At 40.8% G+C, this 26,346-nt stretch overlaps 1 protein-coding gene across 3 annotated transcripts in view; it reads left to right on the top strand.

Annotated features, from left to right (window-relative positions):
* The window catches only part of DUS2 (dihydrouridine synthase 2), a 28,216-nt gene extending 2,826 nt beyond the window's left edge, over positions 1 to 25,390 (top strand). For 2 of the 3 annotated variants that reach the window (XM_070952736.1, XM_070952737.1), the window contains exons 3-16: positions 1,597 to 1,642; positions 2,266 to 2,357; positions 3,207 to 3,250; positions 5,957 to 6,017; positions 8,010 to 8,057; positions 9,867 to 9,932; positions 10,115 to 10,185; positions 10,420 to 10,506; positions 11,676 to 11,844; positions 14,008 to 14,129; positions 15,173 to 15,316; positions 19,925 to 20,012; positions 21,764 to 21,837; positions 24,843 to 25,390. In XM_070952736.1, coding sequence (XP_070808837.1) covers positions 1,597 to 1,642; positions 2,266 to 2,357; positions 3,207 to 3,250; positions 5,957 to 6,017; positions 8,010 to 8,057; positions 9,867 to 9,932; positions 10,115 to 10,185; positions 10,420 to 10,506; positions 11,676 to 11,844; positions 14,008 to 14,129; positions 15,173 to 15,316; positions 19,925 to 20,012; positions 21,764 to 21,837; positions 24,843 to 25,074 — 1,344 coding nt within the window. In that variant the 3' untranslated portion in view covers positions 25,075 to 25,390. The remainder of the gene's footprint in view (positions 1 to 1,596; positions 1,643 to 2,265; positions 2,358 to 3,206; positions 3,251 to 5,956; positions 6,018 to 8,009; positions 8,058 to 9,866; positions 9,933 to 10,114; positions 10,186 to 10,419; positions 10,507 to 11,675; positions 11,845 to 14,007; positions 14,130 to 15,172; positions 15,317 to 19,924; positions 20,013 to 21,763; positions 21,838 to 24,842) is intronic. The other variant, XM_070952738.1, reaches the window with a different exon arrangement.
* Positions 25,391 to 26,346: the final 956 nt, after the last annotated feature.

Raw genomic sequence — 26,346 nt, 5'->3', positions numbered from 1 at the left:
CCTTTTCTCACTCGTGCAGCAGTAGTGAAATCCTACTGGTTCACAGCGGTTCGCACGAACCGGTAGTGATAAAAGCTACCGGTTGGTCCGAACCAGTATTTCCAACGATCAGCTATGCTGCACTATTTATATTCGCTAGAAAGCAGGAAATCCTGCTTTCTAGTGAATCTAAATAGCGTGGCACAGCTGTTCTTCCCCTCGCTGTTCTACTTACCTTGTTAAGCGTCCTTTTAGAATAGAATAGAATAGAATAGAATAGAATAGAATAGAATAGAATAGAATAGAATAAAATAGAATAATAGAATAGAATAGAATAGAACTTTTTTATTGGCCAAGTGTGATTGGACACACAAGGAACTTGTCTTGGTGCATCTGCTCTCTCGGAGTACATAAAAGAAAAGATACATTCGTCAGGAATCATAAGGTACAACACTTAATGATAGTCATAGGGTACAAATAAGCAATCAGGAAATTATATCAGTATAAGTTGTAAGGATACAAGCGTAAGGATACAAGAGAAGAGAATCGAGTATATAGCTCCTTCACATAACTTTAAACCATGATTGAGAATTGCATTTGAGCGTAACTCTTAACATTCTAATAATTCTTACGTTAACCTTGTAAAGTAAATCATGTTATGTTTGGCTGATAAGTGACGTCTCTTATGAGTACAAATAAGCAATCAGGAAACAATATCAATATAAATCGTAAAGATACCAGCAACAAGGTTACAGTCATACAGACATAAGTGGGAGGAGATGGGTGATGGGAACGATGAGAAGATGAGAAGATTAATAGTAGTGCAGACTTAGTGAATAGTTTGACAGTGTTGAGGGAGTTATTTGTTTAGCAGAGCGATGGCGTTCGGGAACAAACTGTCCTTGTGTCTAGTTGTTCTGGTGTGCAGTGCTCTATAGTGTCGTTTTGAGGGTAGGAGTTGAAGCAATTTATGTCCAGGATGCGAGGGGTCTGTAGATATTTTCACAGCCCTCTTTTTGACTCATGCAGTATACAGGTCCTCAATGGAAGGCAGGTTGGTAGCCATTGTTTTTTCTGCAGTTTTTCCGCACAAACTTTTTCCGCACAAACTTTTTCCACACAAAGCATGTGTTTGGTGCGAACCGCGCATGCGTGGGCAGCAAACCGATGCCAGTCCGCGGAGGATTTCACCACTGCCGTGCAGTATACATAATGTATACTAACCACTATGTAGTAATTCATAGAGGGAAATACTCTGAGCAGAGTTCACAAGTAGGTTGCTAGATGCCATATTTGAAGCGTTTGGGACTCTGATTGTAAAAGTTTCTTCAGTATTTACATAATTAGTTCTGTCTTGGCAAATGGCAGAATCGACCAATACTAACTGGGAAGAGAGATAGGGAATTTCCAGAGCTGAAAACTAGTCTTGAAATATCTCAGAAGACGGCAGTGACAAGCCACGTAGACATTGTTGCTAAGAAAACAGCCTGGATGTCTTTCCCTTTTTCTCTATACTAAAGGAAAAAGGGGGTTACTTTTTTTAAAAAATGTTTTTGTTTGCTTTATTTTTTTCTGTTGGGATAAAATTCTTTGGTAACCTCTGCCTTGTTCTTTAAGGAGCTGATTGACATAAAGATGCTTCAGTGCAAAAGAGTTGTAAATGGCAAGTATTTAATTCGATTATCTGAGTGAAAAATAAAATGAAAAAAATCTGTTTTTCCTAACTGGTAGTTTAAGACAGTGATTAATGCTGTTTATTTTCCTTAGATAACGTGCTTGTTAAAGAAATTAAAGTGTCTTTGGTGAAACTGAAATTAACACCAGTAAAAATGGCAATAATTGGTTGGTACATATTTGCATATGTAACCCATAAACCTTTCATCAAATGATGGTATAGATAATTAATTATTCCAGCTGTAAACGAAGCTAAACATGTATATAATAATACTGACCTGTTGTTCTTCCTTATGACTCATCTTATAAATTGCTGGCATGTTTAACTTTATTTATAGATCATTAAATGTATTGTTTTTGACACTTATGTAAAGGATCCTTGCTTTGGAAGTATTCCAAACTTCTGTAAAAGTGCCTTAGCCAGCAAATTTAATAAAATTGCAAACTGAACTTTCAGCATGGATATCATGTTTTAATGCCTGGCTGCAATCAGTAGTGATGATCTAAGAAGTAAAATCTTGAATGGCAATATGGGTGTGTTATTAATTATTTAACAATCTGTTAATTAAGTCCTTAATATAGGGTTTTTTTTTCCCTTCTGTGTCTTCACAGAAATCCTCGGAACTGTGGACTTTGTTGCCCCCAATGAGAGAGTGGTGTTCCGGACTTGTGAAAGAGAAAAAGACCATGTTGTCTTTCAAATGGTATGAATCTGCATGATTTATAAAAGCAAAACCAACTGCTAAAAGTAAAACAACTGCTACAAAAATGTCGTAAAGTTGGGTTGATCATGTGGAGAGGAAAGAGGAAAAGAAAAGAAAAGAAAAGAAAAAAAGAAAGAAAGAAAGAAAGAAAGAAAGAAAGAAAGAAAGAAAGAAAGAAAGAAAGAAAGAAAAAGAAATTAATTTCTGTAGGTAATCTCTTGTTTCCCTGACCTTTCCCCCACCTCTCACAAAGTAGAGGGAATGAGAGAAAGAGTTTTCAAGAGAGTAAGCTATTTGTGTAATGTGGCTTTGGCTCCAAGCCACGGACTGTAGCATAATTGCATTGCTTTCAGTGTGTACAAGACAGGAAGCAGGCCTGTGAGCCTTTCAAAGGGCGGGGAAGTTGGACAACAAAAGCTGAAGGTATGTACCTAAGTAGTGGTTTGAGAAGAACAGGCAGAGCTGGAGAGCGGAGTTAAGTGAGTCATCAGTCTAGAATCGTTATGTTCCCACAAATGGTCTAAGTCCAAACCCTCCTGAATTCTGTTAACTCTTATCTGGTGCCGATTTAGTATTGAATTTTATTTGACTAAAATTCTTATGCATGACATAGTCATTTTTCTTTCCAGCCATAAAGTGCAGTTGTGGTCATGTGATTTCCCATTTAACGACTGCTTTGCTTAACGACAGAGTTACCTGTCCCTATTTAGGGTTTTTAAATGAGGACTACCTATATTTTTTTAATGTATATGTAAGCACTTTGGGGAGCTCTTGAACTGAAGAATGAGCTAGAATAATCTTTTTAGAAAAGTAATCTTGTGTGGTTTTTTTCCCCTCACTGTTGTTCAGGGCACAGCTGATGCTGAGAGAGCCTTGGCAGTAGCCAAACTTGTGTATGTATCTGTCAGAATATATTTACATGCATGCTACTTATGTATTGTACTTCTTCGATGTTAAGTTCAAACCAGGGGTGAAATGCTAAAGGTTCGGACCGGTTCTCCTGAACTGGTAGTAAAAATGCTACCAGTTCAGGCCAACCGGTATTTTCAATGATCAGCTGGGTGACGATCAGCTGTGACGCACGATTTATATTAGCTAGAATTGTCAGATTTCTTGCTTTCTAGCTAATCTAAATCGCATGGCACAGCAGATCCCCCCCCCCCAGTTCTACTTACCATATTTTTTGGAGTATAAGACGCAGCTTAGTTTTTGGGGAGGAAAATAGGGAGGGAAAAAATCTGCCTACCAGGTATTCATCTGGCTAGCGTCCTTAGTCTGGTCAGCTTTAGCACATTAGTTTGCTGGTTTTTATTCCCTGCTTAGGGATCAAAAACAGCTTCTAAAGCACAGCTGATCTTTGGAGAGAGAAGCAATGAGAAAAGCAGGTGAAGCTCAGAAAATAGCTTCACTCGCTAGCGCCTCATTAGGGCTGAAAAAAAGCTTCGAAAAAGCTACATTCGGAGTATAAAACACACCCAAATTTTCAGCCTCTTTTGGGGGAGGGGGGGAGTGTGTCATATACTCAGAAAAATACAGTACCTTTGCAGACTCGGAAGGCTTCAAAATGTTTTTTAGCGGTGCGTGCGCATGGCCCAGATGTGCATGTGCGCGCAAAGCGCGCGCTAGGTAGCAGTCTCACAGAACCGGTAACAGACTTCAGAGGATTTCACTGCTGGTTCAAACAATTCTCATCAGCTTATACGTTATATAAACAAAAGTGAAAACGTCCCCAGGGAGGTTAAAACCAATTCTAGCAATGCTAACAAAACTACATCAGCTCCTTCCTCCCTCCAAAACAGGAGTGTCAAATTCAAGGCCCGGGGGCCGGATCTGGCCTGTGGGGTGTTTAGATCTCGCCCGTGGGGCTGCGGTGCCTCTGCCAACGAAACTGGAGCTCGGGAGGTCCATGTGGGGCCCTCCCAGACTGCCTTTTCAGCTGTGAGAGCTTTCTGCAGCCCTCTGCCAGTGAAAAAGGAGCCGGGGGGGCACAGATGCTCCCCCACCGAACTCCGTTTTCATTGGCAGAGGGCTGCAGGAGGCTGTCGCAGCCGAAAATGGAGCTCGGGAGCCTGTTTTCACTCGCAGAGCAATCAGGCCTCCACAGGCGCTCCCTGACAGGAGGGATGTCAAACTGGCCACACCCACCCCGACCACCTGGGGTCAAACACAACCCTGATGCGGCCCTCAATGAAATCGAGTTTGACACCCCTGCTCTAAAACCACAAAAATGACAATAAACAAAGACGCAAAGAAAGTTAAAGTGGGATCTAGTATAGACTTAATTTTATTGGCATATACCTTTACCAGTTAAATCTGCCCGGGTTGCAGTTCCAATCCACATTTCCATTGGTATAATGTTTATTTCTTTTACATTTTGCATATCTCAGGATTAAAACTTGACAGTATTAGTTTGGCATAGTATTTAGAGCAGGGATGTCCAGCCTTGGCAACTTTAAGACTTGTGGACTTCAACTCCCAGAATTCCCCAGCCAGTCTCAAGTCTTAAAAGTTGCCAAGGTTGGACAACTCTAGTGTAGAGCATTGGATTAGAGCTAGAGAGACCCAGGTTAAAGGTTTCCCTCAGCCATGGAGTGTCTTTGGGTCCATTATGCTGTACAAACCTCATAAAATTGTTTGGTGGCTAAGGTGAGAAGGGAAAGTACCGTACTTACATTGTCTGCCTTGAGCTCCTGTTGGATGAAAAGATAGCATTGATCTAACTAATACCGTGTTTCCCTGAAAATAAGACCGGGTCTTATATTATTTTTTGCTCCAAAAGAGGTACTAGGGCTTATTTTCTGATAAGGTCTTATTTTGGGGAAAATACGGTACTAAATGCATCCATCTGGCTGACAATCTTAACTGGGGCTTATTTTGGGGGGTAGGTCTTATATAATGAGCATCCTGAAAAATCATGCTAGGACTTATTTTCCAATTGGGTCTTATTTTCGGGGAAACAGAGTAACACCCACAAATGTATTCTTTTAGCAAGGAAATTATGGGTAACTAGGACTGGTGATAGCCTAAAGCTGCTGTTTATTTATGCAAAGTATTACTTTCTTGAGTTAATTAGAAGAACCATTTAGAAACTGCTTGTTGCTGTTTCTTCAATAAAAGCAAATTAAATCTTACAGTAAATCTGAAAATTATTTTCCTAAAGTTTTAAAATAAATGCACAGAATCAAAAAATGCACAGTAAGAGATAACTAATGGTAATTTAAAACAGAGTTGTGTTCTCTATGGTGAAGATGCAACTTAAGTATGGCTTGTTGTGACTCTTATAAAATCAGCAATTGGAAACTGATTCGGAAACTGCTAGTACATGAGCTGTATCTGGTTTGGACAAAGAGAAATTTTGATCCTTCTGACAATGAACTTGAGATAAGCAACCACATAAACTAAGACAATGCGAAAATAAACAAACTGAAGCAAATTTTCAAGAATAAATGATGATGGACTAAAACAATTGCTTTGCATCCCATTGTTTCAGCCACTTGTAAGTCGCTCTGAAAATGAATTGCTTAATACCATTTGGGTGTGTCTAAATGTTAAAATCTCTTTATGCATTTGTGATTGTCTTTTTGCCTTGTCGTTTTCAGAGAGGAGGATGTTGCTGGCATTGATGTCAACATGGGATGCCCCAAAGAATATTCCACAAAGGTATGATTTTTGCCCATCGGCAGTTCTTTTTGAATCATATTGATAGATGCCTCCGCTTTTATGAATGTCTGCATAACTTGGATCATCATTTGAATGTTGTCATCTTTCTTATTCATTTAATCAAAGGCTCTAAAAGTATGAAACGCCTTTTTCTTTCAAGTGTTCTGACCTAGGCTTCTCAAGAGCATGAAACAGATTCCGTGTCCCGACAAAAACCCCTTTTTATTAAATTACTGTGAATTCCTCTCATTCACATCCAGCAAAGTCTTTCAAGGGAGAATTTACAGTCACAGACCTTATCTGGCTTGGAGAGCTGCCAGGCCGATATCTTCAAAACTTGGCAAGAAATCTCTGAGAGTCACAAACCAATTAAGTGAATTAAATTCTCTCCTGCAAACTCCACTCCCCTTTTGCTCCTCTTTTATTCCCTCTGGGAGGGCCACTCATTGTCCACCTGTGGCCTTACTCCCAAGTCGACCCTTGTTCTTTAGCTGTTCCCTTCGTCTGGCAACTCTGCGCATGCGCACACTGGGAACAGGCTCCAACTGTTTGTCTGCCTCACTGATGTCTGACTCCGAAGGCAACTGAAAACTGGCATACGGTCCTGGCCCCCTTTCTGCCTCCGACGCAGAGCCCTCATCAGAGCCTTCCCCAGACTCCAGGACTGGCCCATGTTCCTCCCCAACCTCCTCACTGTCTGAGTCTGCTGCCAGCTCCACTGGCCGGCCACAACATCAAGCCTTTGAAATGACCCCCACACAGGAATTTGCAGGCTGTAAATACATTTGTCCTTAATTGAAAGAATTGTGTGTTGTGACATAGTAGCTAAGTACATTAACAGAAACCTTGTGTCCAAGAACAGGAAAACAATTTGGGGTTTTGTTTTTTCCTTTTAGAATTGACATATGAATAAGTTTGCTTGCTTGTTTTTCTCTCAGGAAGCCAGAATCCCAACCAGAGTTTTTGTGTTTCAATTGTGTCATATTAAGGAAGTGACCTCAGTATTTCTTGCTTTTGAACCTAACATTAGACCAAGATTGGTTGAAGCCATCCTGATACATTTGGCTGGTTTAACAGTGCTGACCACTTCCTTGTTTTGACCAGTTACATTCAAACTAAGCACCCCTTTTTGCACACTAAAAGATGTGAAATTCTAGCTTACTCCAGCTTACTCTGCTGTCCCGTTGACTTCCTGATTCACTTCTGAGTTATTGAGAAGTTATGAAACATATCTTACACTATTTGTTTTTTCTTTGAAGACGTTTCGCTTCTCATCCAAGAAGCTTCTTACCGTGTTTCCCCGAAAATAAGACCCTGTCTTATATTTTTTTGAACCCTGAAATAAGTGCTTGGCCTTATTTTTGGGAGGTCTTATTATTTTGGGGCGCGTGGAGCAAGATGGGACTCCTCTTGCTGTCTTACCTGATTTCCAGCTCTGCCTCGGGGGGGACCGGCTGCGGGGACCGGCTGTGCATGCGTTTAAATATTTTCGGGGAAGGCTTATTTTCAGGGAAACGGGAGATGAGAGGCGAAATGTCTTCAAAGAAAAACAAAGTCCAGTTGCCTCTTGAAAAAGCACCTTTGGGACAACCATGACCTGGAGGACTGAGAATCTCCTGTAGACATCTCTTGTTCTACTTCCCATTCATTTCCTTGTATTTTCACGTTAATGCATGATCTGGTAATATGATCGGTGTCTAAGTAGGAAAGGAGTGAGAGGCCTCCCTGCATGATTCTAAACTTTCCACCAGACAAAAGAAAATAAAGTTAATAGACTAATGTAAAATGTATCAATAATTTTTTTAAAGCAAGACAACTTCGGGCTATTTGTATTTTACTCCTGTGAAGAAGCAGTTGGAGCCTAAGTTCACACTTGGTGCTGAATCCTAATGAATGGTTGTAAGTTGAGGACTACCTGTAGAACCTCCTTGAGATATTTTGAGCTGCCGAGATGATGAACGAAGGTCTTTTTTTTGTGTGTATTTTCCCCAGGGAGGAATGGGAGCAGCCCTCTTGTCTGATCCAGACAGAATAGAATCTGTAAGTATGCAGAGTGCCCTGCTTATTATTTTCTGTGGTTATTTATAAAAAATAAAAGCAGGTGGAGGTTGGAGGAACTGAAGGGGGTTGCAAAAGGTAGCAGGGCATGAGAATGTTGAGTGGAGTTATGTCAAAAGTGTACAGGTGTCACAACTAAATGATTTTTCTTTTTTGGCTCGCTTTTTGTTATCCCTGTCTCTTTTTTTTCTCCTTTCATCATTCCCCTTCTCTCCCCTACCTCCCCCCCTGGGTTTATGACAACTCAATCCAGGACAATTCATCACGGCCAACTTGCTGTGCCCAACTCGACCCAGGACAACTTGCCATGGCCAATTCGCCACTGTCAACAATCCGACTAACGGACCCAATAAAAGCAGGCCTCCTCAGAAACTTTAAAAATCCAGAAAGCAAAACTTTATTGAGTACATCACTTCGGCACTGAAGAAAAGCAAAACCAACTCTTAAATTTTCCTGCGCAGCCCTGCATAGTTAAAGATGAGTTTCATCCCCTCCTCCCATAGAACGTAGTCACATGGTCCAGTTGGGAATCAGCCTTTTGTTTTGATAACAGTCCACATCTTGGCAGACACCTGCAGAAGTGTCCTTGGCCCTCACGATTGAAGATTGTAGCCTTCACATTCCATCTCCCCCTCCACTAGTTGTTTGGCAAGTTGAAAAGCCATCATAGTTACAGGAAGCTTAAGCATTTTTCAATCTTGACAGCCGCAGAGCAAGAGTTACACTGATATCAAAGTAAGAATAGAATAGAATCATTAAAGAAAGGATGCCAAAGGAGGGACAAAATGAAATGCGAATGACAAAAATTAAAATAATTTTTAAAATAATTTTAAATAATTAAATTGGATTGTTGCATTGTCCTGCGGCGAGTGGTCTCATTCTCCTCCCCCACACCCCATGGGAGCATGTACAAGTTTCTTTTTCTAGAATAATTCTTGATGCATCTGAAGAAGTCGGCACTGTTCCCTGAAAAACTCTTAGCCTTGTATTTTCCTTGGCAGAGTGATGCATTGTTGGGTTGGGGTTTATTTTTGGCTTGGCAGTAACAATTATAAGTGTTTTTATAATAAGGTAATTATAAAATTATTATAAAATTATTATAAAAAGTGTTAATTATAATACACTTTATAATTAAAGCGGCTCAGTGGCTAAAACGCTGAGCTTGTCGATCGAAAAGTCAGCAGTTCAGCGGTTCGAATCCCTAGTGCCGTGTAACGGGGTAAATTCCCGTTACTCGTCCCAGCTTCTGCCAACCTAGCAGTTCGAAAGCACGTAAAAAATGCAAGTAGAATAATAGGGACCACTTTTAGTGGGAAGGTAACAGCATTCCGTGTGCCTTTGGCATTGAATCATGCCAGCCACATGACCACGGAGACGTCTTCGGACAGCGCTGACTCTTTGGCTTTAAAACAGAAGCCCCCTCATTTCTGTTTTAAACTAGCACATATGTGCGTGGGGAACCTTTACATTTACCTTTAACACTTAATGGCACATGGGAACGTATTCAAGCTTCCCCTGTTCCTAATTCAGTGCTTGTCTGGAGGATCAGGCTGAGCCCAGAAAGATTTGTATACAGCTTGCAGGTAGAATTGTGGACCTTGTTCGTGAGAAAAACGCAATAGGAAATCATTTTAAGAGTCATTTAGCTTATTTATTATTTGGTTGAGAACTTGTGGAAAGATGACTCTTCCTAATGGGGAAATAATCTTTTGCAGTATTCACCTACGTTTTCCAAGCAATCATTCTGCATCTCTGGTTCTTAAAAAACTGCTGTTGTTTCCTGTTCTTTAGATTCTGACTACGCTCATCAATGGTGTATCTAAGCCAGTCACCTGCAAAATCCGAATTTTGTCATCGGTAAGAATATATTACAGTATTTCAGATATCGCATGTCTAAAAAAAAAAAAAAAACCCTATCCCTAAAAAAAATGTGCATACTTATTGTGTGAAACCTCATCCACATTTAGTTTCAGAAAAGTTAAGTAACAAACTTGGGGTGAGTGTTGAATGTTTCACCCCCACCCCCCAATCATTTTCAGGATGAAGAAACACTAAGATTGGTAAAGAGGATAGAGCAGGCTGGAGTTGCTGCAATTGCCGTTCATGGAAGGTAAATAATTCTACATCTGAAAAGAAAAAAAAATATTGTGAGTCCTTACATCATAAAACCCTTTGAGCTGGAATTGGTAGAACAGGCTGTACTGCAAAAAAAAAATCCATGATGGTGCAGTGGTTAGAATGCAGTATTGCAGGTTAACTCTGCCCACTGCCAGGAGTTCGATTCCAACCGGCTCAAAGTTGACTCCCCTTTCTTGCTAATCCCTGATCTTTTTCATTTTTGAAGGAAGAAAGAAGAGAGGCCTCAGCACCCTGTCCACTGCGACGTGATCAAAGCCATCTCCGAGGCAGTTTCTATCCCAGTAATAGCCAAGTAAGTAGAACAAATTCACTCTTAAGGCAGGCAAGTCCAATCTTGGTGCAAACAAGCTGCACGGATTGACAAAGCGCATTGTGAACATAAATGTTGCTTCCTCTGCAGTTAAGCAGAGTTTTGGACATCTGCTATATAGATAGCCCTTGTTTTTCCCCCCCAAGTTTTTTATTTATTTATTTATTTTTTTACAAACATATCAATGCATGAACAGTGTGGCGTCTGAGTGTCATACATTCTAATATGAATAAAACTAGTAGAATTAATCATAGATATTACATTCAATCAACTTATATATTTCTATTAATAATACACATTTTGTTGTGACCCAGGCCCGCGTAGTTGATATTAAATGCAAAACAGTTCCAAAAAACAAACAGATTTTATTAAAACAGCTGAGAATTAACTCATTCTCAGCGTATTCTAAATTAAATGAAAGTAAAGTCCTCAAAACACCAGTCTTTAGTTTATCGCTGACCTCTGAAAACGACGTTGAGAGATTTGCTTCTTGTTTCACTGTATTCATTTCTTGTCGGTGTCTTCTGCTTCTGAACTTTTGCCAAGAAAAGCCTTTGGTAGTTTGCCTAATTATCCCAAGGTCGGTGATAAACTGTGGAATGGTGTTTTGAAGAATTTGCTTTAATTTACTTTGGACTATGCTGAGAATGAGTTAATTCTCAGCTGTTCTAATAAAGTCTGTTTGTTTTCGAACTGTTTGTATTTAATACTAACTACTTGGGCCTGGGTCACAACAGCCTGCGGTGTCAAACAACACGGCAGTTCGCTCGCGTGTGCCATCTGCACATGCGTGTGGCATCAAAAACACAGCGATATAGGGCGGGATTGCGTCCAGTCACCACTACTGTTTCATCCGAACTGGCTGAATCCCACCTCTTCACCAACTAATCTCAATGTCATAACTCTCCTTCCATCTCCCACAGCATCCCGATACAATCCCTGATGTAGCTTCCAGGATAGGAAGCGAAAAGTCTTGTTTTTCCTCAAAAAATAAAAATAAAAATCAGTCTGGTTGCTTTTTCAAAATAAAAACCGCTTTTGGTACAACTGTGATCTGGATAATTGAGACTCTTCATAGACACAATATCTAACCTGCCATTTGCACCATGTTCGTGCTGGTGCTAATGGAAATCATCTTTTTCTTATTTCAGTGGAGGATCTCATGATTTCGTCAAAGCGTATTCTGACCTTCGGATCTTCCAGGAGGCAACCTCGGCATCTTCCGTAATGGTGGCCCGGGCTGCCATGTGGAACCCCTCTGTCTTCAGGAAGGAAGGACTTTTGCCCCTGAAGGACGTCATGCAGGAATATATCAAATACGTATGCATCCTTGATAGCAGTCTCTTAGGAAAAACAAAAATCTTAATTATGTCTTGTGTGCAATCTCATGAAACCGTGGACCCCCATTTTGGGGGGTTTCATAACTGCAGATCCTGCAGCCCTATACCGGTACCTACGGCCACAACTGAGACCAAAATGTATGTTTTTAACTGAGACATTTGTTATGTGAGTTTTGGCCCATTTTACAACTTTTGTTGCCACATTTGTGAATGTGGAATCACCGCAGCTGTTAAATTAGTAACACGGTGGTTAAGTCAAACTTCCATATGACAGCTATTGTGGTTTAAGCATTAGGGTATTTGCCTGGCACTTGGGAGGTTCTCATCTGCCCTCAGCCATGGAAACTCCTTTGATGTTTTTGGGCCAGCCCAGCCTGTTTTATAGGATTATTGCTGTAGGGCTGAGGAATTCTAGGAGTTCCTCAAGTCTTTAAGTCCACAAGTTGTCATCTTTTCCTCCTCCATCTTCTCTGAATCTTCACGCCGCCCGGGTTCAGGGCTCAGGATCCCGGACAGCACCCCGGTATCCAGAGAGCTGGTATGTTGTTTAATGCAGATTCGGGTTAACGTCAGAGTTCCAAGTAACACCCCCAACTTAAGAAGACTGCAAGGCTTGAAGTTCCTCAAAGTTCCATTTTATTAGAGATGTTATATTGGCACATCTGGGAAAACCCGAATCTGAAAGCTTCCAGTTTTCCCCATCCAAAGAAAAGTTCAAGTCCCTGCCCAACACCCACATGTCCATCGCATGGTCCAATCCAAGCACCGTCTCAACTGGGGATGCCTCCCAGTTCCAGCCTTCCAGGTGCAGAGCAAGATGTCCTTGACTCTCTTGAGAAAGGAATGTTATTATGATATATATATCACCCCTGCTTCATACAATCCCCCCTCCCAGTTTCCCACAGTAGTAAACGTGGCAGGTCTGAAGATCCAACGAAAAAGATGGCTTCCAGGCCTGACACAAGTCTTAAAAGTTGTCAGGTTTGGAGATCCCCTGTTGTAGGGAAAAAAGGAGAAGAAGCTCTCTGTAAGTCTCCTTGAGATCCTGAAGGAAAGGTGGCATATAAATCTAATCAGAAATAGATATTGTATTGAAGGGAAGTCTGTCCTTAATGGAGTAATTGTTCCCCATCTGTCAGCTACACAGTTTATTCAGTGTCAATCTCTGATACAGGAGAGAGATGACTTCTTTAGTACCAGGTTTCTCACATACTGTATTTTTTGGAGTATAAGACGTACTTTCCCCCCCCTCCCCAAAAGAGGGTGAAAATTTGGGTGCGTCTTATACACTGAATGTAGCCAAAAACGTGAGGCACGGAGGCAGCGATGGTCTGTGGCAATACCTGCAGCCTGGAACAGCTGATTGGGGTATTCTGGGAAGCTAATCCACCTTCCAATCAGCTGCTTGTACTGAATCAGGCTGCAATAATGTGCTGAAGCTGATCTGGCTGTTTGCTATTTGCTGCAAGGACTCACATCCAGAAAGCACACACAAGTAACTGATTCAGCAGGATTCAATGACTTCTCTTTATATATAATATAACACATGAAGTAAATATACAATACCAAAAGCAGGTTTTCCAACGTGGTAGTAAATTCAAGCAAAACACAAGCAGAGGAGAGGAGTTTCAGTTTCAGTTTTGAGCAGCAGACTAGTTTACAGTTCAGCACAGACTCAGAGCTGCAGAGATAAGCCACGCCCAGGCTCCTTGCTGTCTCCTTGTTGCTCACCCAGCAAATACTGTTTCAGTTTCCAAACAGTCCTCAACTTTGTCACACACTGACAAGACGCTAGCCAGATGAATACCGATGGATGCTGGTAGGCAGAGGCAGAATTTTTTCTTCTTATTTTCCTCCCCAAAAACTAAGGTGCATCTTATACTCCAGAGCGTCTTATACTCTGAAAAATACGGTATTTTAAAATTTCCTGCAATTCAAAAGAGTTGGAAATCTGCCTTTCTTGAAATGAACGAGAATTGGGTTTGAAGGACTTGCCAGGCTGTGTTAATGAGGTCTAAAATGAATATGGATATCTTCTTTTACAAAAAGTTAGAGACGAAATTTGAACTATTTGAACTTTCTTATTCTAAAACTTTTCTTTCTCCATTGTTAAAGCGTTGTTACTCATCTTGTTTTCCCTTAGGCAGTGAGATACGATAATCATTATACCAATACAAAGTATTGCTTGTGCCAGATGTTAAGGGAGCAATTAGAAAACGCACAAGGAAAGAAGCTTCACGCTGCACAGTCTTTACAGGAAATCTGGTAAGGGCGTTTTCATGCTTTTTACTTTAATTAAAGTGTCCCTGGATAAAGCCAAAAGCGTAAAGTACAGCAAAAATGCAAATGTATTAAAATATTCATTAAAAGTTTTTAATATAAAAACTTGGCACTTTTGTTTACATCTTGTTTTAAAGCACGCTAACCGCCATTGCTGGAAGAAAATCTTCTACTATTCTGTTAAAATAATTCTAATCTTCATATCACTGGTGGAATTTAATCTTACTTATCTTATTCATCTTATACTATTCAAAGTAATATCAAAACCTAACGTAAAATTATCAAGAGTTCTTTTGAACACCACTTGCTCTATTTGTTTATTTGTTAAATTTATATGCTGCCCATCTCGCTGTAAGAGGCAGTTTACAACGAAGTAAAAGCAACAAGGCAAAACATTAAAACATTAAAATCATACATATTAACATTAAAATTGATGTTAGTTTTTTTATCGGAAAACCCCTAAAGACCTGAAAAGCTTAACTGTAAGAGGTTGAATCTACGTGAAAACAACATTTTTATTCAACACCGCTCAGAAGTAAGTCTTTAAGGAAGCCTCTTCCCAAGTATAGTAGTGGCCAAAATTGTGGAAACCTTTTGGGAAAAGTGAATTTTTTAGGTTTGATGGCTAATAATGCCACTTGGTTTTTTTTTTTTTTTTTTTTTTTTTTGGAGTTTCCAGATAATTAAACCTCTTTAGATAAATTTGGATGTTTTTTAATCTTTGAGCCTAAATTACTTAATCTGTTTCTTAATAGTTTTTAACTTCTATATGTATTTGTATTTATTATGGCTGTTCACCGCCCTGAGTCCTTCGGGAGTAGGGCGGTATACAAATATGAAAAATAAATAAATAAATAAATAAATAAATTATATTCCACTGCTGGAATGGCCTGAGAATAGCCCAGACCTTAACCCAATTGAAAATCTATGGAGCTGACTAAAGAAACTTGTGAGTCAGAAGCGGCCCAGCAATAAAACCCAGTTAATAGAAGCCATCATTCATTGATTTTTTTTTCTTTTTTCATTAGTGAAGTTTTCGAGATGAGTAGTTTTTTCCAAGAAGCATCTGATTTACTGGAGAAGAAAAAAGTTTCGCTACAAGTCAAGAGCCCAAATAATGATGATCACACTGAAGACACAGATGTCATCAAGATGGCAGTTAAGTTTGATAAGTAAGTGAGATAATTAGCATCCTCTGTTTCTTTTAAAGACTGAACATTGAGAGAGCTTCTGGGTTACACTAAACCATAGGCTGTTTAATCTTGGTTTGATAAGGCACAGTTGCCTGTGTTCAAGCACCACATTAAGCCGCGATTTTAATTGCACTTTGCTGAGGAATATATCATTGAGTTGCGTTCACACAATAACACAAGTGTGGTCTTGCAGTGTCAAATTAGGCTCAAACCAGCACAGTTTGCTCCAAAGTTAATTTCTCCCGTATTTTATGGAGAAATCCCAAAGTTGAATCCCAAAGTTGCCCATATTAAGGAAAACTAATGAAAACCGCTGATATCTTAAAATCAGCCTTTGTAAAATGTTGATAATAAAAATCTATTGCAAAGGTCAGGTTGAAATATACTGTTACTGAATATAATATGAATATATTATGACCATGGAAAGGATCTTGGGCAGGGGTGAAATGCTCCCGGTTCGGACCGGATCACTCGATCCGGTAGCGATGGTGGCGGGTGGTTCGGAGAACCGGTAGCAAAAATCCCTGCGCCCCCATGCCCAGCTGAGCCGCGCGATCATCAGAGGCTTTTTAAAAACTTTTAAAAGCATTTTTTCTACAACCTCTTCAGCCGAAAAAATGCTTTTAAAGTACTTTTGCTTTTAAAGTAAAAAAAAAAATGCCTCTGATGATCGCCCTGCTCAGCTGGGATCGTCAGAGCCTTTTAAAAGCATTTCTTCTACAATCTCTTCTCCTTAGTTCTAAGTTGTTTCTCTCCTTGATTAGTTTCCACCCATTGCTTCTTGTCCTGCCTTCAGGTGCTTTGGAGAATAGCTTGACTCCCTCTTCTTTGGGGCAGCCCCTGAGATATTGGAACACTGCTATCATGTCTCCCCTAGTTCTTCTTTTCTCTTCACTAAACTAGACATACCCAGTTCCTGCAACCGTTCTTCATATGTTTCAGACCCCTAATCATCTTTGTTGCTCTTCTCTGCACATACTGGATACTAAAATAACCAGATTTCTGCTAAACTGCCTGTCGGGTTTCGATGCTATCTCAAAATAAATGAACTTCCAAAAACTGCCGATCTTTAAGGAAATTTTCTCTTTATTCGAGCACAGCAATCTGATCCTGACTGTTTTCGTGGTCAGTACTGACCTTTGCCCCCCAATCCCTCCCTTTCCGATCCCCAATTCTCTGCTTCTCATTGGCTATCTTCCAAGTCACTTTCCTGATTCCTTCTTCGCCAGGTCACAGGAATGTCTCCCCCCTCCCCATCTCCGAGGAGACCGAATCTTCAAAGGGATTTAGCAGGCAAAAGTTCAGGCTTCTCCTCCTTTTTCTATGTCAGTTCTGAGACGCTGACACTGCCGACTTGCTTGAATAGTGGTCCTTACAGTCTCATAAAGCTAGGGTTGAGTTTCACCATGATGTTTCATTACCTTCCATATGTCGGGAGATTCTCATTCATCCAGGTCCCAAAGATGTTTTTTGAAAAGGCAACTGGACTTTGCTTTTCCTTTGAAGACGGTCCTTCCAGCTCTATTCTGATAGATTGATTATTAACCTAAGAAGCAGTCATAAGACTGGATCAACAGTTGATCCAAGAACTTTAACAAGTCAGTAGATTTGAGATGACCTTTTCTGATGTAGATCAGTGCTTCTCAGGTTCAGCAACTTTTAAGAACTGTGGACTTCCAACTCCCAGAAATCCCCAGCTTACAACAGTGGCCAAAATTATGGAAATCTTTTGGGAAAAGTGTATTTTTTAAAACTAGCTAATAACACCACTTTTGTTTGGAGTAGTACCATAAAATTATATATCAATGGAAAGATAATTTAATCAAGAATGTCATGCAATAACTTTTATGAACGGTTGGCTATTAGAATAGCAGTTACGGTATAAAGAAGAAAAGTGAAACAGGTAGAAAAAAAACGAGATATGCAAACATGATCACCATAGAAAAAACAAGATATACAAAAATGATCACCATAGAAAAAACAAGATATACAAAAATGATCACCATAGAAAAAACGAAATACACAAGAATAATCACCATAGAAAAAATGAGATATACAAAAATGATCACCATCTCAGTTTATACTTTGTTGGGTAACCTTTAGCATGAATTACAGCCTTACAACGTCTTCCCATGGAGTGAATCAAGTCTTTGAGTTCTGCAGCTGTTATAATGTGAAACCAAGATTGAAGGATTGCTTCTATTAACTGGGTTTTATTGCTGGGTCGCTTCTGACTAACAAGTTTCTTTAGTCGGCTCCACAGATTTTCAATTGGGTTAAGATCTGGGCTATTCCCAGGCCATTCCAGCAGTGGAATAGGATTATCTTGAAACTCCAAAAAAAAGTGGTGTTATTAGCCATCAAACTACAGGCACTACTGTAGCATGCTTCTACACCTCTTAAAATTGGTGAGCTTGAGAAACACTGAGATGGACTACTGAGGATCATTAGGGCCACATTCAGTCCATCCTGGGCAAAGATGCTTGGCATTCATTTTTTATCCTTGCAAAAATTGCAAGCCAAACTACGTGAAAAGTCCTGGGTGCGTTCTTTAGTATCTCCAGTTTAAAGGACCAAGTAGGAAGTGATTGGCTTGTCCCAGGGGTTGGCAACCTTAAACACTCAAAGAGCCACAAAGGGATAGGATAGGATGGAAGGGACCTTGGAGGTCTTCTAGTCCAACCCCCTGCCCAGGCAGGAAACCCTACACCACTTCAGACAAATGGTTATCCAACATCTTCTTAAAAATTTCCAGTGTTGGAGCATATACAACTTCTGCAGGTCCTAACCTGAAGTCCCCCATTCAATTCTGGAGCCGACTGGAAATCCGGTTCCCCCACCATAGAGTCTCCTCCTAGCGTGGCATCCTTTTTCCTCTGCCAACCGGAAATCCGGTTCCCCCCCACCATAGAGTCTCCTCCTAGCACGGTATCCTTTTTCCTCTACCTGTCCTAACCTAAAGCCCTATCAATTATGGAGCCGACCGGCGACAGGGAGCCGCAGCAGAGGGATGAAAGAGCCACATGCGGCTCCAGAGCCGCAGGTTGTTGACTCCTGGCTTATCCCAAAGGTGCTTTTTCAAAAGGCAACTGGATTTTCTTGGGTTTTTTTTTTCCTTGAAGAGGTTTTGCTTCTCATTCAAGAAGCTTCTTCAATTCTTCTTCTTGGATGAGAAGCGAAACCTCCTCAAGGAAAAATAAAGTCCAGTTGCCTTTTGAAAAAGTACCTTTGGGACAAGCCAATCACTTCCTTCTTGGTTTTGAAAAAGCACCTTTTGGGTTAACCTCCATAGTTCCACTGCCCTCCCTATGATTAGGATAATCAATTCTGATCATTCGTTTCTTGGGTTAATTTTTTTCAGTCAGCCCTTCGGGGTTGGACCAAATCAAAAAACAGATTTCACAGGAGCACTAGAACTATATTTTCTTAATAGACTGTAATAACAGTCTCTTGCAAGTCTGAATGTAAGCTCTCCTTTTGCTTAAAAAGGTAAAGGTTCCCCCGCACATGTGTGTTAGCCATTTCCGGCTGTAAAGGGCAGTGCTCATCTCCGTTTCAAAGCCGAAGAGCCAGCGCTGTCTGAAGACGTCTCCGTGGTCATGTGGCCAGCATGACTAAACGCCAAAGGTGCACGGAACGCTGTTCTCTTCCCACCAAAAGTGGTCCCTATTTTTCTACTTGCATTTTTTTTACTTGCTTTCGAACTGCTAGGTTGGCAGAAGCTGGGACAAGGAACGGGAGCTCACCCCATTACGCGCCACTAAGGATTCGAACCACTGAACTGCCGACCTTTCGATCAACAAGCTCAGCATCTTAGCCACTGAACCACCGCATCCCTCTCCTCCTGCTTAGGACCCAGTAAATCTATCTTATTCTAAAGCACTGACGTTCCTGAATATCAGCATCTCCTCCAGGGGTGGGTTCTACTTACCTCCGCTACTGGTTCGCAACAAGAGTGCGCGCATGCACAGATCGTTCATGATGACATCCGGGTGGGTGGGCGGAGCCTCCTGCCACCATTGCTACTGGTTCGCATGCACCGGACCGAACCGGGAGCAATCCACCATTGATCTTCTCATTTCAACTCTTTTTCACCTCTCAGAAGAGCAGGACTAGCAGAAGCTTCTTCCCGTCCTCTAGTACAGTGTTTTCTGAACTTGGCAACTTCAAAATGTGTGGACTTCAACTCCCAGAGTTCCCCAGCCAGGCTGCCGACTTGAGAATTCTGGGAGTTGAAGTCCACACCTCTTAAAATTGCCCAATTTTAAAAACGTTGGTGTAACAGATTGGGCTGTTTGTTTATTTATTTATTTATTTATTTATTTATTTATTTATTTATTTATTTATTTATTTATTTAAATTTCTATACCGCCCTTCTCCAGAATAGGACTCAGGGCGGTGAACAGCCAGAGTAAAAAACAATACATACAAAATTTAAAAACAATTTAAAATAATTAAATATTATTGGCCGTAAATTAAAATAACCCAATTTAAAATCAATTTAAAATTAACTCAGGCCAGCTGTTGAAGATGATTGCAGCCCCTGGCCTAGAGTGAGTATTTATTGTTTTCTTTTTTCCTCTTCAGACGAGAGTATCCCCCACAAATTACCCCCAAAATGTATCTTCTGGAATGGTGCAGGAAAGAGAAGCTGATTCAACCTGCTTACGAAACAGTAAGATGCCGCACGGCAAAATTCATTTGTTTTAAACCATACCTTCCTAAAGGGAATCTTCTTCTTTTATACATACATATATATCTATACCTATATATCTATACCTATATATCTCTATCTCTATCTCTATCTATTTCTCTATCTATCTATCTATCTATCTATCTATCTATCTATCTATCTAATCTATCTATCTATCTTAACTCTAGCTATCTATCATCTATCATATATCTATCTATCTATCTATCTATCTATCTATCTATCTATCTATCTATCTATCTTAACTCTAGCTATCTATCATCTATCATATATCTATCTATCTATCTATCTATCTATCTATCTATCTATCTATCTAATCTATATCTATCTATCTATCTATCTATCTATCTATCTTTGTTTATGTAAGTTTTCACGGGTATATATGTGTGTACAGTTAATATCTCGGGTTTCTTCCCGTGTAATTGTAAACATATCCTTAAAAGGGTAGTAGCGACATTTTGACGAAATCGCATTCATCATCTTCTGGCTGAAGTTCTCGGTTTGATGCTTAAGGGCAAACTGTGTGACCGTAACTGACGTTTTTCTATGAAAAGAGGCAAAGGTGTATTCTGATTGGTCGACAGTGTTGTTGTATTCTGATTGGCTGATGACATAGCCAAACCGAGAACTTCATCTAGAAGATGACGAATGCGATTTCGTCGAAACGTCGCCATTTCCCTTTTAAGGATATGTTTACAATTACACAGGAAGAAACCCGAGATATTAACTGTGTACACACACACACACACACACACACACACATATATAAATAATTTTATTTATGATTTTTTCTTTAACATCCGTAAGTGCTTGGTGAACAGTGTATTGTCTGGGTCAATATACTTTACATACAATTCTAATAATAATGATATTACCATTTAAATATACATAATCGTATATTTTTCAGCTAACATTTGTGTATACATAGTAATTATATGTTCTATTATATTTCAGTATGTGTAATACTATCTCCCCAATTTCTACTTTCTCCTTTTTTTTCTAACACTTAATAAAATAACCACCATGTTAAATCTATCCTTCATCTCTTGCCCTTTTTAGAATTTTAGAATTTCAACTCTTATTAACTTTTTGGTGAATCTTTCGTGCTTCTCCTCTGGTATCTTGTAATTCCTTTTATCCCGTTTATTTAATCGAAATATTTCCTCTGCCACAGCACCTATCTCTTGCTGTTGGATCTGTAGAGCACCTATCCGCAGTTCCCCCATCGTTCAAAGGGAATCTCCTTATGCTTTATGAGTTTATGAGCACAATAAATATTTGATTTGAATAGGGAACCTTGTCCTCTTAAAACTTTAGCTCCAATTGCAAGTTGGGGGTCTGTGCAAATATTTGTTATGTGTCTGGGGGAATTTTGGCCTGGTCTGCTTGCACACTGGGCCCAAGCATCTTCTTGTACCACAAGCTGCCTTTGAAATCCTCCAGCTTTTCAACCAGCAGTTTGCTCTGCCTTCTGGAGGAGCAGCTGTTCAGGAAAACGAAAGAACCCAAAGCCCCTTTGAATGTGGTGGGCCAGCTGCCTTAAGCTTCTGGATCCTGGCTTTAAACTGTGGCTGGTTACTCCCAGCCTCGAACGGAAATGTCGCACCTGTTGGGGATTTGATAGCTTCGCCAACATTTCCATTCTGACGCCCATTGAATGGATCGCTCGCGTTGACGTCAAATCCAACCGTCCTTCGTTTCTCATCTTGCTTTAGATCGAAAGACCGCGGGATCGACTGTTTGGTTCGGTTGTGACGGTTGCTGGGCAAAAATACAGCTCAACGTTATGGTAAGTTGCTTTTGGGGAAGTTGTTTTTTTTTTTTTTTTTTCAAGGGGATCATTTGCTAGAGAGAGTAAAGTTGTTCATGACAGCTCGGAAAGAGAGAAGTAATGTTGGTATGGTACTTTTAGATCAGGGATATCCAACCTTGGCAACCTTAAAGACTTGTGGACTTCAACGCCCAGAATTCCGTGCTGGCTGGGGAATTCTGGGAGTTGAAGTCCACAAGTCTTAGATGTTCTTGTGGGTGATTAATTCACATGCAATGGCTAAAAAAGCAGGACACACACTCCAGGTGGTCCTTTGACTTATGACCACAGTTGAGCCAAACATTTATGTTGCTAAGTGAAACATTTGTTAAGTGAATCACTGCTGTTGGTTAAGGTAGTAACAAGGTTGTTAAGCGAATCTGGCTTCCCCATTGACTGTTGTGACCTAGACTTACTGAGTCATTACAAGTCCCAATTAGTCCCAAATAGACCTATTTTATTGTAACAGTTTATTCCCAGCTGAGTACTAATTAGTTGCAAAACAAGCCCTTCGGAAGAAGTCCTTCAGGATAATCACCAACTTTTATCTTCTTTGACACCCTGCCAAAGGCCTTATTGGCAAAGCCCCACAAAGTTCAGAAACAAACAAGAGACATCGACTGGAAACAGAGTTAGCAACGTTGCTTTCCTGCCAAAAGGTCCCAAGTGCCTTTGTTTCTCTTTTAAGCCTTATGGGAGGGGGCAATCATCTCCTGGCCTTACTCCTGAGTCGTCCCTTTTGCTTTAGCTGCTCTTGCCTTCTGGCAGCTCTGCGCATGCGTGCACTAGGAACAGGCTCCTCCTGTTCCTCTGCCTCTCTGCTGTCCAACTCTGGGGGCTCCGGAGTCAGCGCATCACTCCCAGATGGCCCTGGCTCGCTCTCTGCCTCCGATGCAGAGCCCTCGTCAGACTCCATGACTGGCCCATGTTCCTCCCCAGCCTCCTCACTGTCCGACTCCGCTGTCAGCTCCACAGGCTGCTGGCGGACCACAATATTGACTTTGCTTGTCAGAAGGTTGCAAAAGATGATCACATGACCCTGGGATACTGCAACCGCCATAACTATGAACCACTTCCCAAGCATTTGAATTTTTGGTCACGTGACCATGGGGATGCTGCAAAAGTTATAAGCATGAAAAACAGTTTTAAGTCCCTTTTTTCAGCACTGTTGTAACTTCAGACGGTCACTAAACAAACTGTTGTAAGCCGAGGACTACCTGTATGGAAAATGTCAGGTTATTGCTCTCTGTAATGCCTGGAAACTTCATTCCATTTTTTAAGTAGCCCAAATTTGGTTACTTTTAACTACAGTTTGTTGAAATGGACCAAGCAAACCCTAGCTCAGGAAAGCATATATTTTAAGTGACCATGATAAGCTCAAATATAGTTTAGGGTTCAGGTGACAAGCTAAGCTATGTTTTTTTCTAAAACCAGCAGATGTGCAGCTGTGTGAGAGGAATAGAATAGAATAGAATAGAATAGAATAGAATAGAATAGAATAGAATAGAATAGAATAGAATAGAATAGAATAGAATAGAATAGAATAGAATTATTTATTGGCCAAGTGTGATTGGACACACAAAAAATTTGTCTTGGTGCAGGAGCTCTCAGTGTACATAAAAGAAAAGATACATTTATCAAGAATCATAAGGTACAACACTTAATGATAGTCATAGGGTACAAATAAGCAATCAGGAAACTATATCAATATAAGTTGTAAGGATACAAACGTAAGGATACAAGAGAAGAGAATCGAGTATATAGCTCCTTCACATAACTTTAAACCATGATTGAGAATTGCATTTGAGCGTAACTCTTAACATTCTAATAATTCTTACGTTAACCTTGTAAAGTAAATCATGTTATGCTTGGCTGATAAGTGAAGTCTCTTATGATTTGGAAAATTCACGGCAGAAGTTAGATTCAGGAGAGAACTTCACAGTTTTCCACTGGGTTGAAATAGATGGTAAGGTAATTTCGTGGTACTTTTGTGTATAAGTATAAGTAAGTATAAGTATAATTTTATTTCTATACCGCCCTTCTCCCGAAGGACTCAGGGTGGTGTACAGCCTATTTAAAAACACAAGACAAACATCAATTAAAAATTAAAAATTATTAAATAAATTCGGCTCAATTTAAAATACCCCAATTTAAAATTATTATGTTGATAGCCCGGCCTGGTGGAACAACAGGATCTTCAGTGCACAGCAAAACACCCGGAGGTTGGAGATTTTACGTATTTCCGGGGGCAGTTCATTCCACAGGGCTGGGGCTCCCACAGAGAAGGCCCTCCCCCTGGGTGTCGCCAGCCGACATAACTTGGCCGATGGCACCCTGAGGAGACCATCTCTGTGGGAGCGAACTGGCCGGTGGGAGGCTATTGGTGGCAGAAGTCGGTCTCGAAGGTACTCGGGAAAAGGAAGGAACCATCTGCCTATCCATTTCAGAGAACGACTGACCGAGTGCCACAGGCCTGTCCAGTAGAGTTGTCTGGTTACAACTTTCCGTGAAGATCGGCTATAAACACTTGGAAGCATCTGCTGTGCTGGCATATCTTATGGCCTTGGGGTGGCGAAGGCAGTGTCCCATTTGGGATTGTTCTGACTTAAGTTATGCTGAAGTGTTCAGCATTAGATTCTCAGTCATCCAGGCCCTGGTTGTCCCAAAGGTGCTTTTTCAAGAGGCAACTGGACTTTGTTTTTTTTCCTTCGAAGACGTGTCGCTTCTCATCCAAGAAGCTGAAGAAGCTTGGATGAGAAGCGAAACATCTTCAAGGAAATGCCGAATGCAGAGTTTTGAGTTTTATGTATACAGGTAGTCCTTGACTTACAACTGTTCATTTAGCGACCGTTTGAAGTTACAACAGTACCGAAGGAAGTGACGTCCATCCAGTCCTCCCACTTACAACTCTCGCAGCGTTCCCACGGTCACAAGATCAAAATTCAGACTCTTAGCAACCATATTCCCGTCTTCTTCTTTTCCAGGGAAAAATCCAAGAAACTAGCAGAACAAGCGGCGGCTATTGCCTGTTTAAGAACTCTGGGCCTCCCGGAAGGCAAACGCGACGAAAACCCCAACCACACCTTGCTTAACAAACGCAAGAGGCCAGATCGGGAACTTTTGAACTGTGATGAACACAGAGACAGCTTTGCGGTCGATGCTGTTTGCAAAAAACCTCATTTTCTTCCCAAAGAATCCCTTTGCCACAGTTCCTAATGACCACACTACTCTCACTGGTGTTTTACAACTATGCAGCTCTCCATTCCCACCCAAATTTCTCTGCCCTTTATTTTTCTTGGAGGCAATCAGATGGAACAGGTAAATTTGAATTTTTGAATCCCTATCCCTTGGGATAGGCATGGAATCTCTTACCATTTTTATTTTGCACCTTTTTCACTGGGACAATTAATTCTTTTGCGCCAGGGGCCTCGACTTTTTCTGTCTCTGGGACTCACCGAGCAGGCATTCCTCAAATTCTTTATTTCAATTGTCGGCCCTCTCGCCAGATCATTAAACCTTGCAAGATATCGTCTCTCTTTACTCAAGCATCTACTCTTCTTCAGCCAAAACCTCGCGACATACGTGATTGTTTCAAGGTCTTTTAAAATTTAATTGTGGTAGCTTTGCACACACTGCAGGATTGGGGAGGGTGTAGTCACCCCTCATGGCGCCTGCAGACCAGGGGTGAAATCCAGCAGGTTCTAACAGGTTCTGGAGAACCGGTAGCGGAAAATTTGAGTAGTTCGGAGAAATACCGCCTTTGGCTGGCCCCAGAGTGGGGTGGGAATGGAGATTTTGCAATATCCTTCCCCCAGGAGTGGGGAGGGAATGGGGATTTTGCAATATCCTTCCCCTGCCATGCCCACCAAGCCACGCCCACAGAACCGTAGGGAAAAATTTTGGATTTCACCCCTGCTGCAGACGCCACACTGCTGACTTTGTCTAGGGCAGGGGTATGTAATCTTGGCAACTTTGAGACTTGTGGACTTCTGGCTGGCTAGGGAATTCTGGGAATTGAAAATTGAGAATGGAAGATGGAACTCTGAACCGTTCTGATTGGAACTTATCTCAGAATGTAGTACCCTTTCCCCCCCAAAAAATAAGACACCCCCTGATAATAAGCCCAATCGGGCTTTTGAGCGCATGGCAATAAGGCCAAGCGTTTATTTCAAGGTTCAAAAAAATATCAGACAGGGTCTTATTTTTGGGGAAATACGGTACTTTGTTTGCAGCTGATTCTTTTCTAGGGGGAAAAAATGGGGGAATAGCAGCAAGCAAAACGTACAGCTTGTTTAATGCCAATTCCCCCAATTCTAATTTTCTTACAATATTTTTTTTTTTGGTTTCCAAAGTTAAAATGCAAAATGGGGCGTTGGGGGGGAAGAGAAAAAATGAACTTCCACTGCAAACAGAGCAATGAAATAATAGTAATAAAAACGTATGTTACAAAAAGTAACAGATGACAACTAGCCGTATTTTTCGGAGTAT

The sequence above is a fragment of the Pituophis catenifer genome, unplaced genomic scaffold (genome assembly GCF_029215685.1).
Source record: "Pituophis catenifer annectens isolate HBS135680 unplaced genomic scaffold, rPitCat1.0.hap2 SCAF_13, whole genome shotgun sequence".
NCBI lineage: Eukaryota > Metazoa > Chordata > Lepidosauria > Squamata > Colubridae > Pituophis > Pituophis catenifer.
The sequence above is the reverse complement of the archived record's forward strand: the minus strand, read 5'-3'. Positions and strand labels throughout refer to the sequence as shown.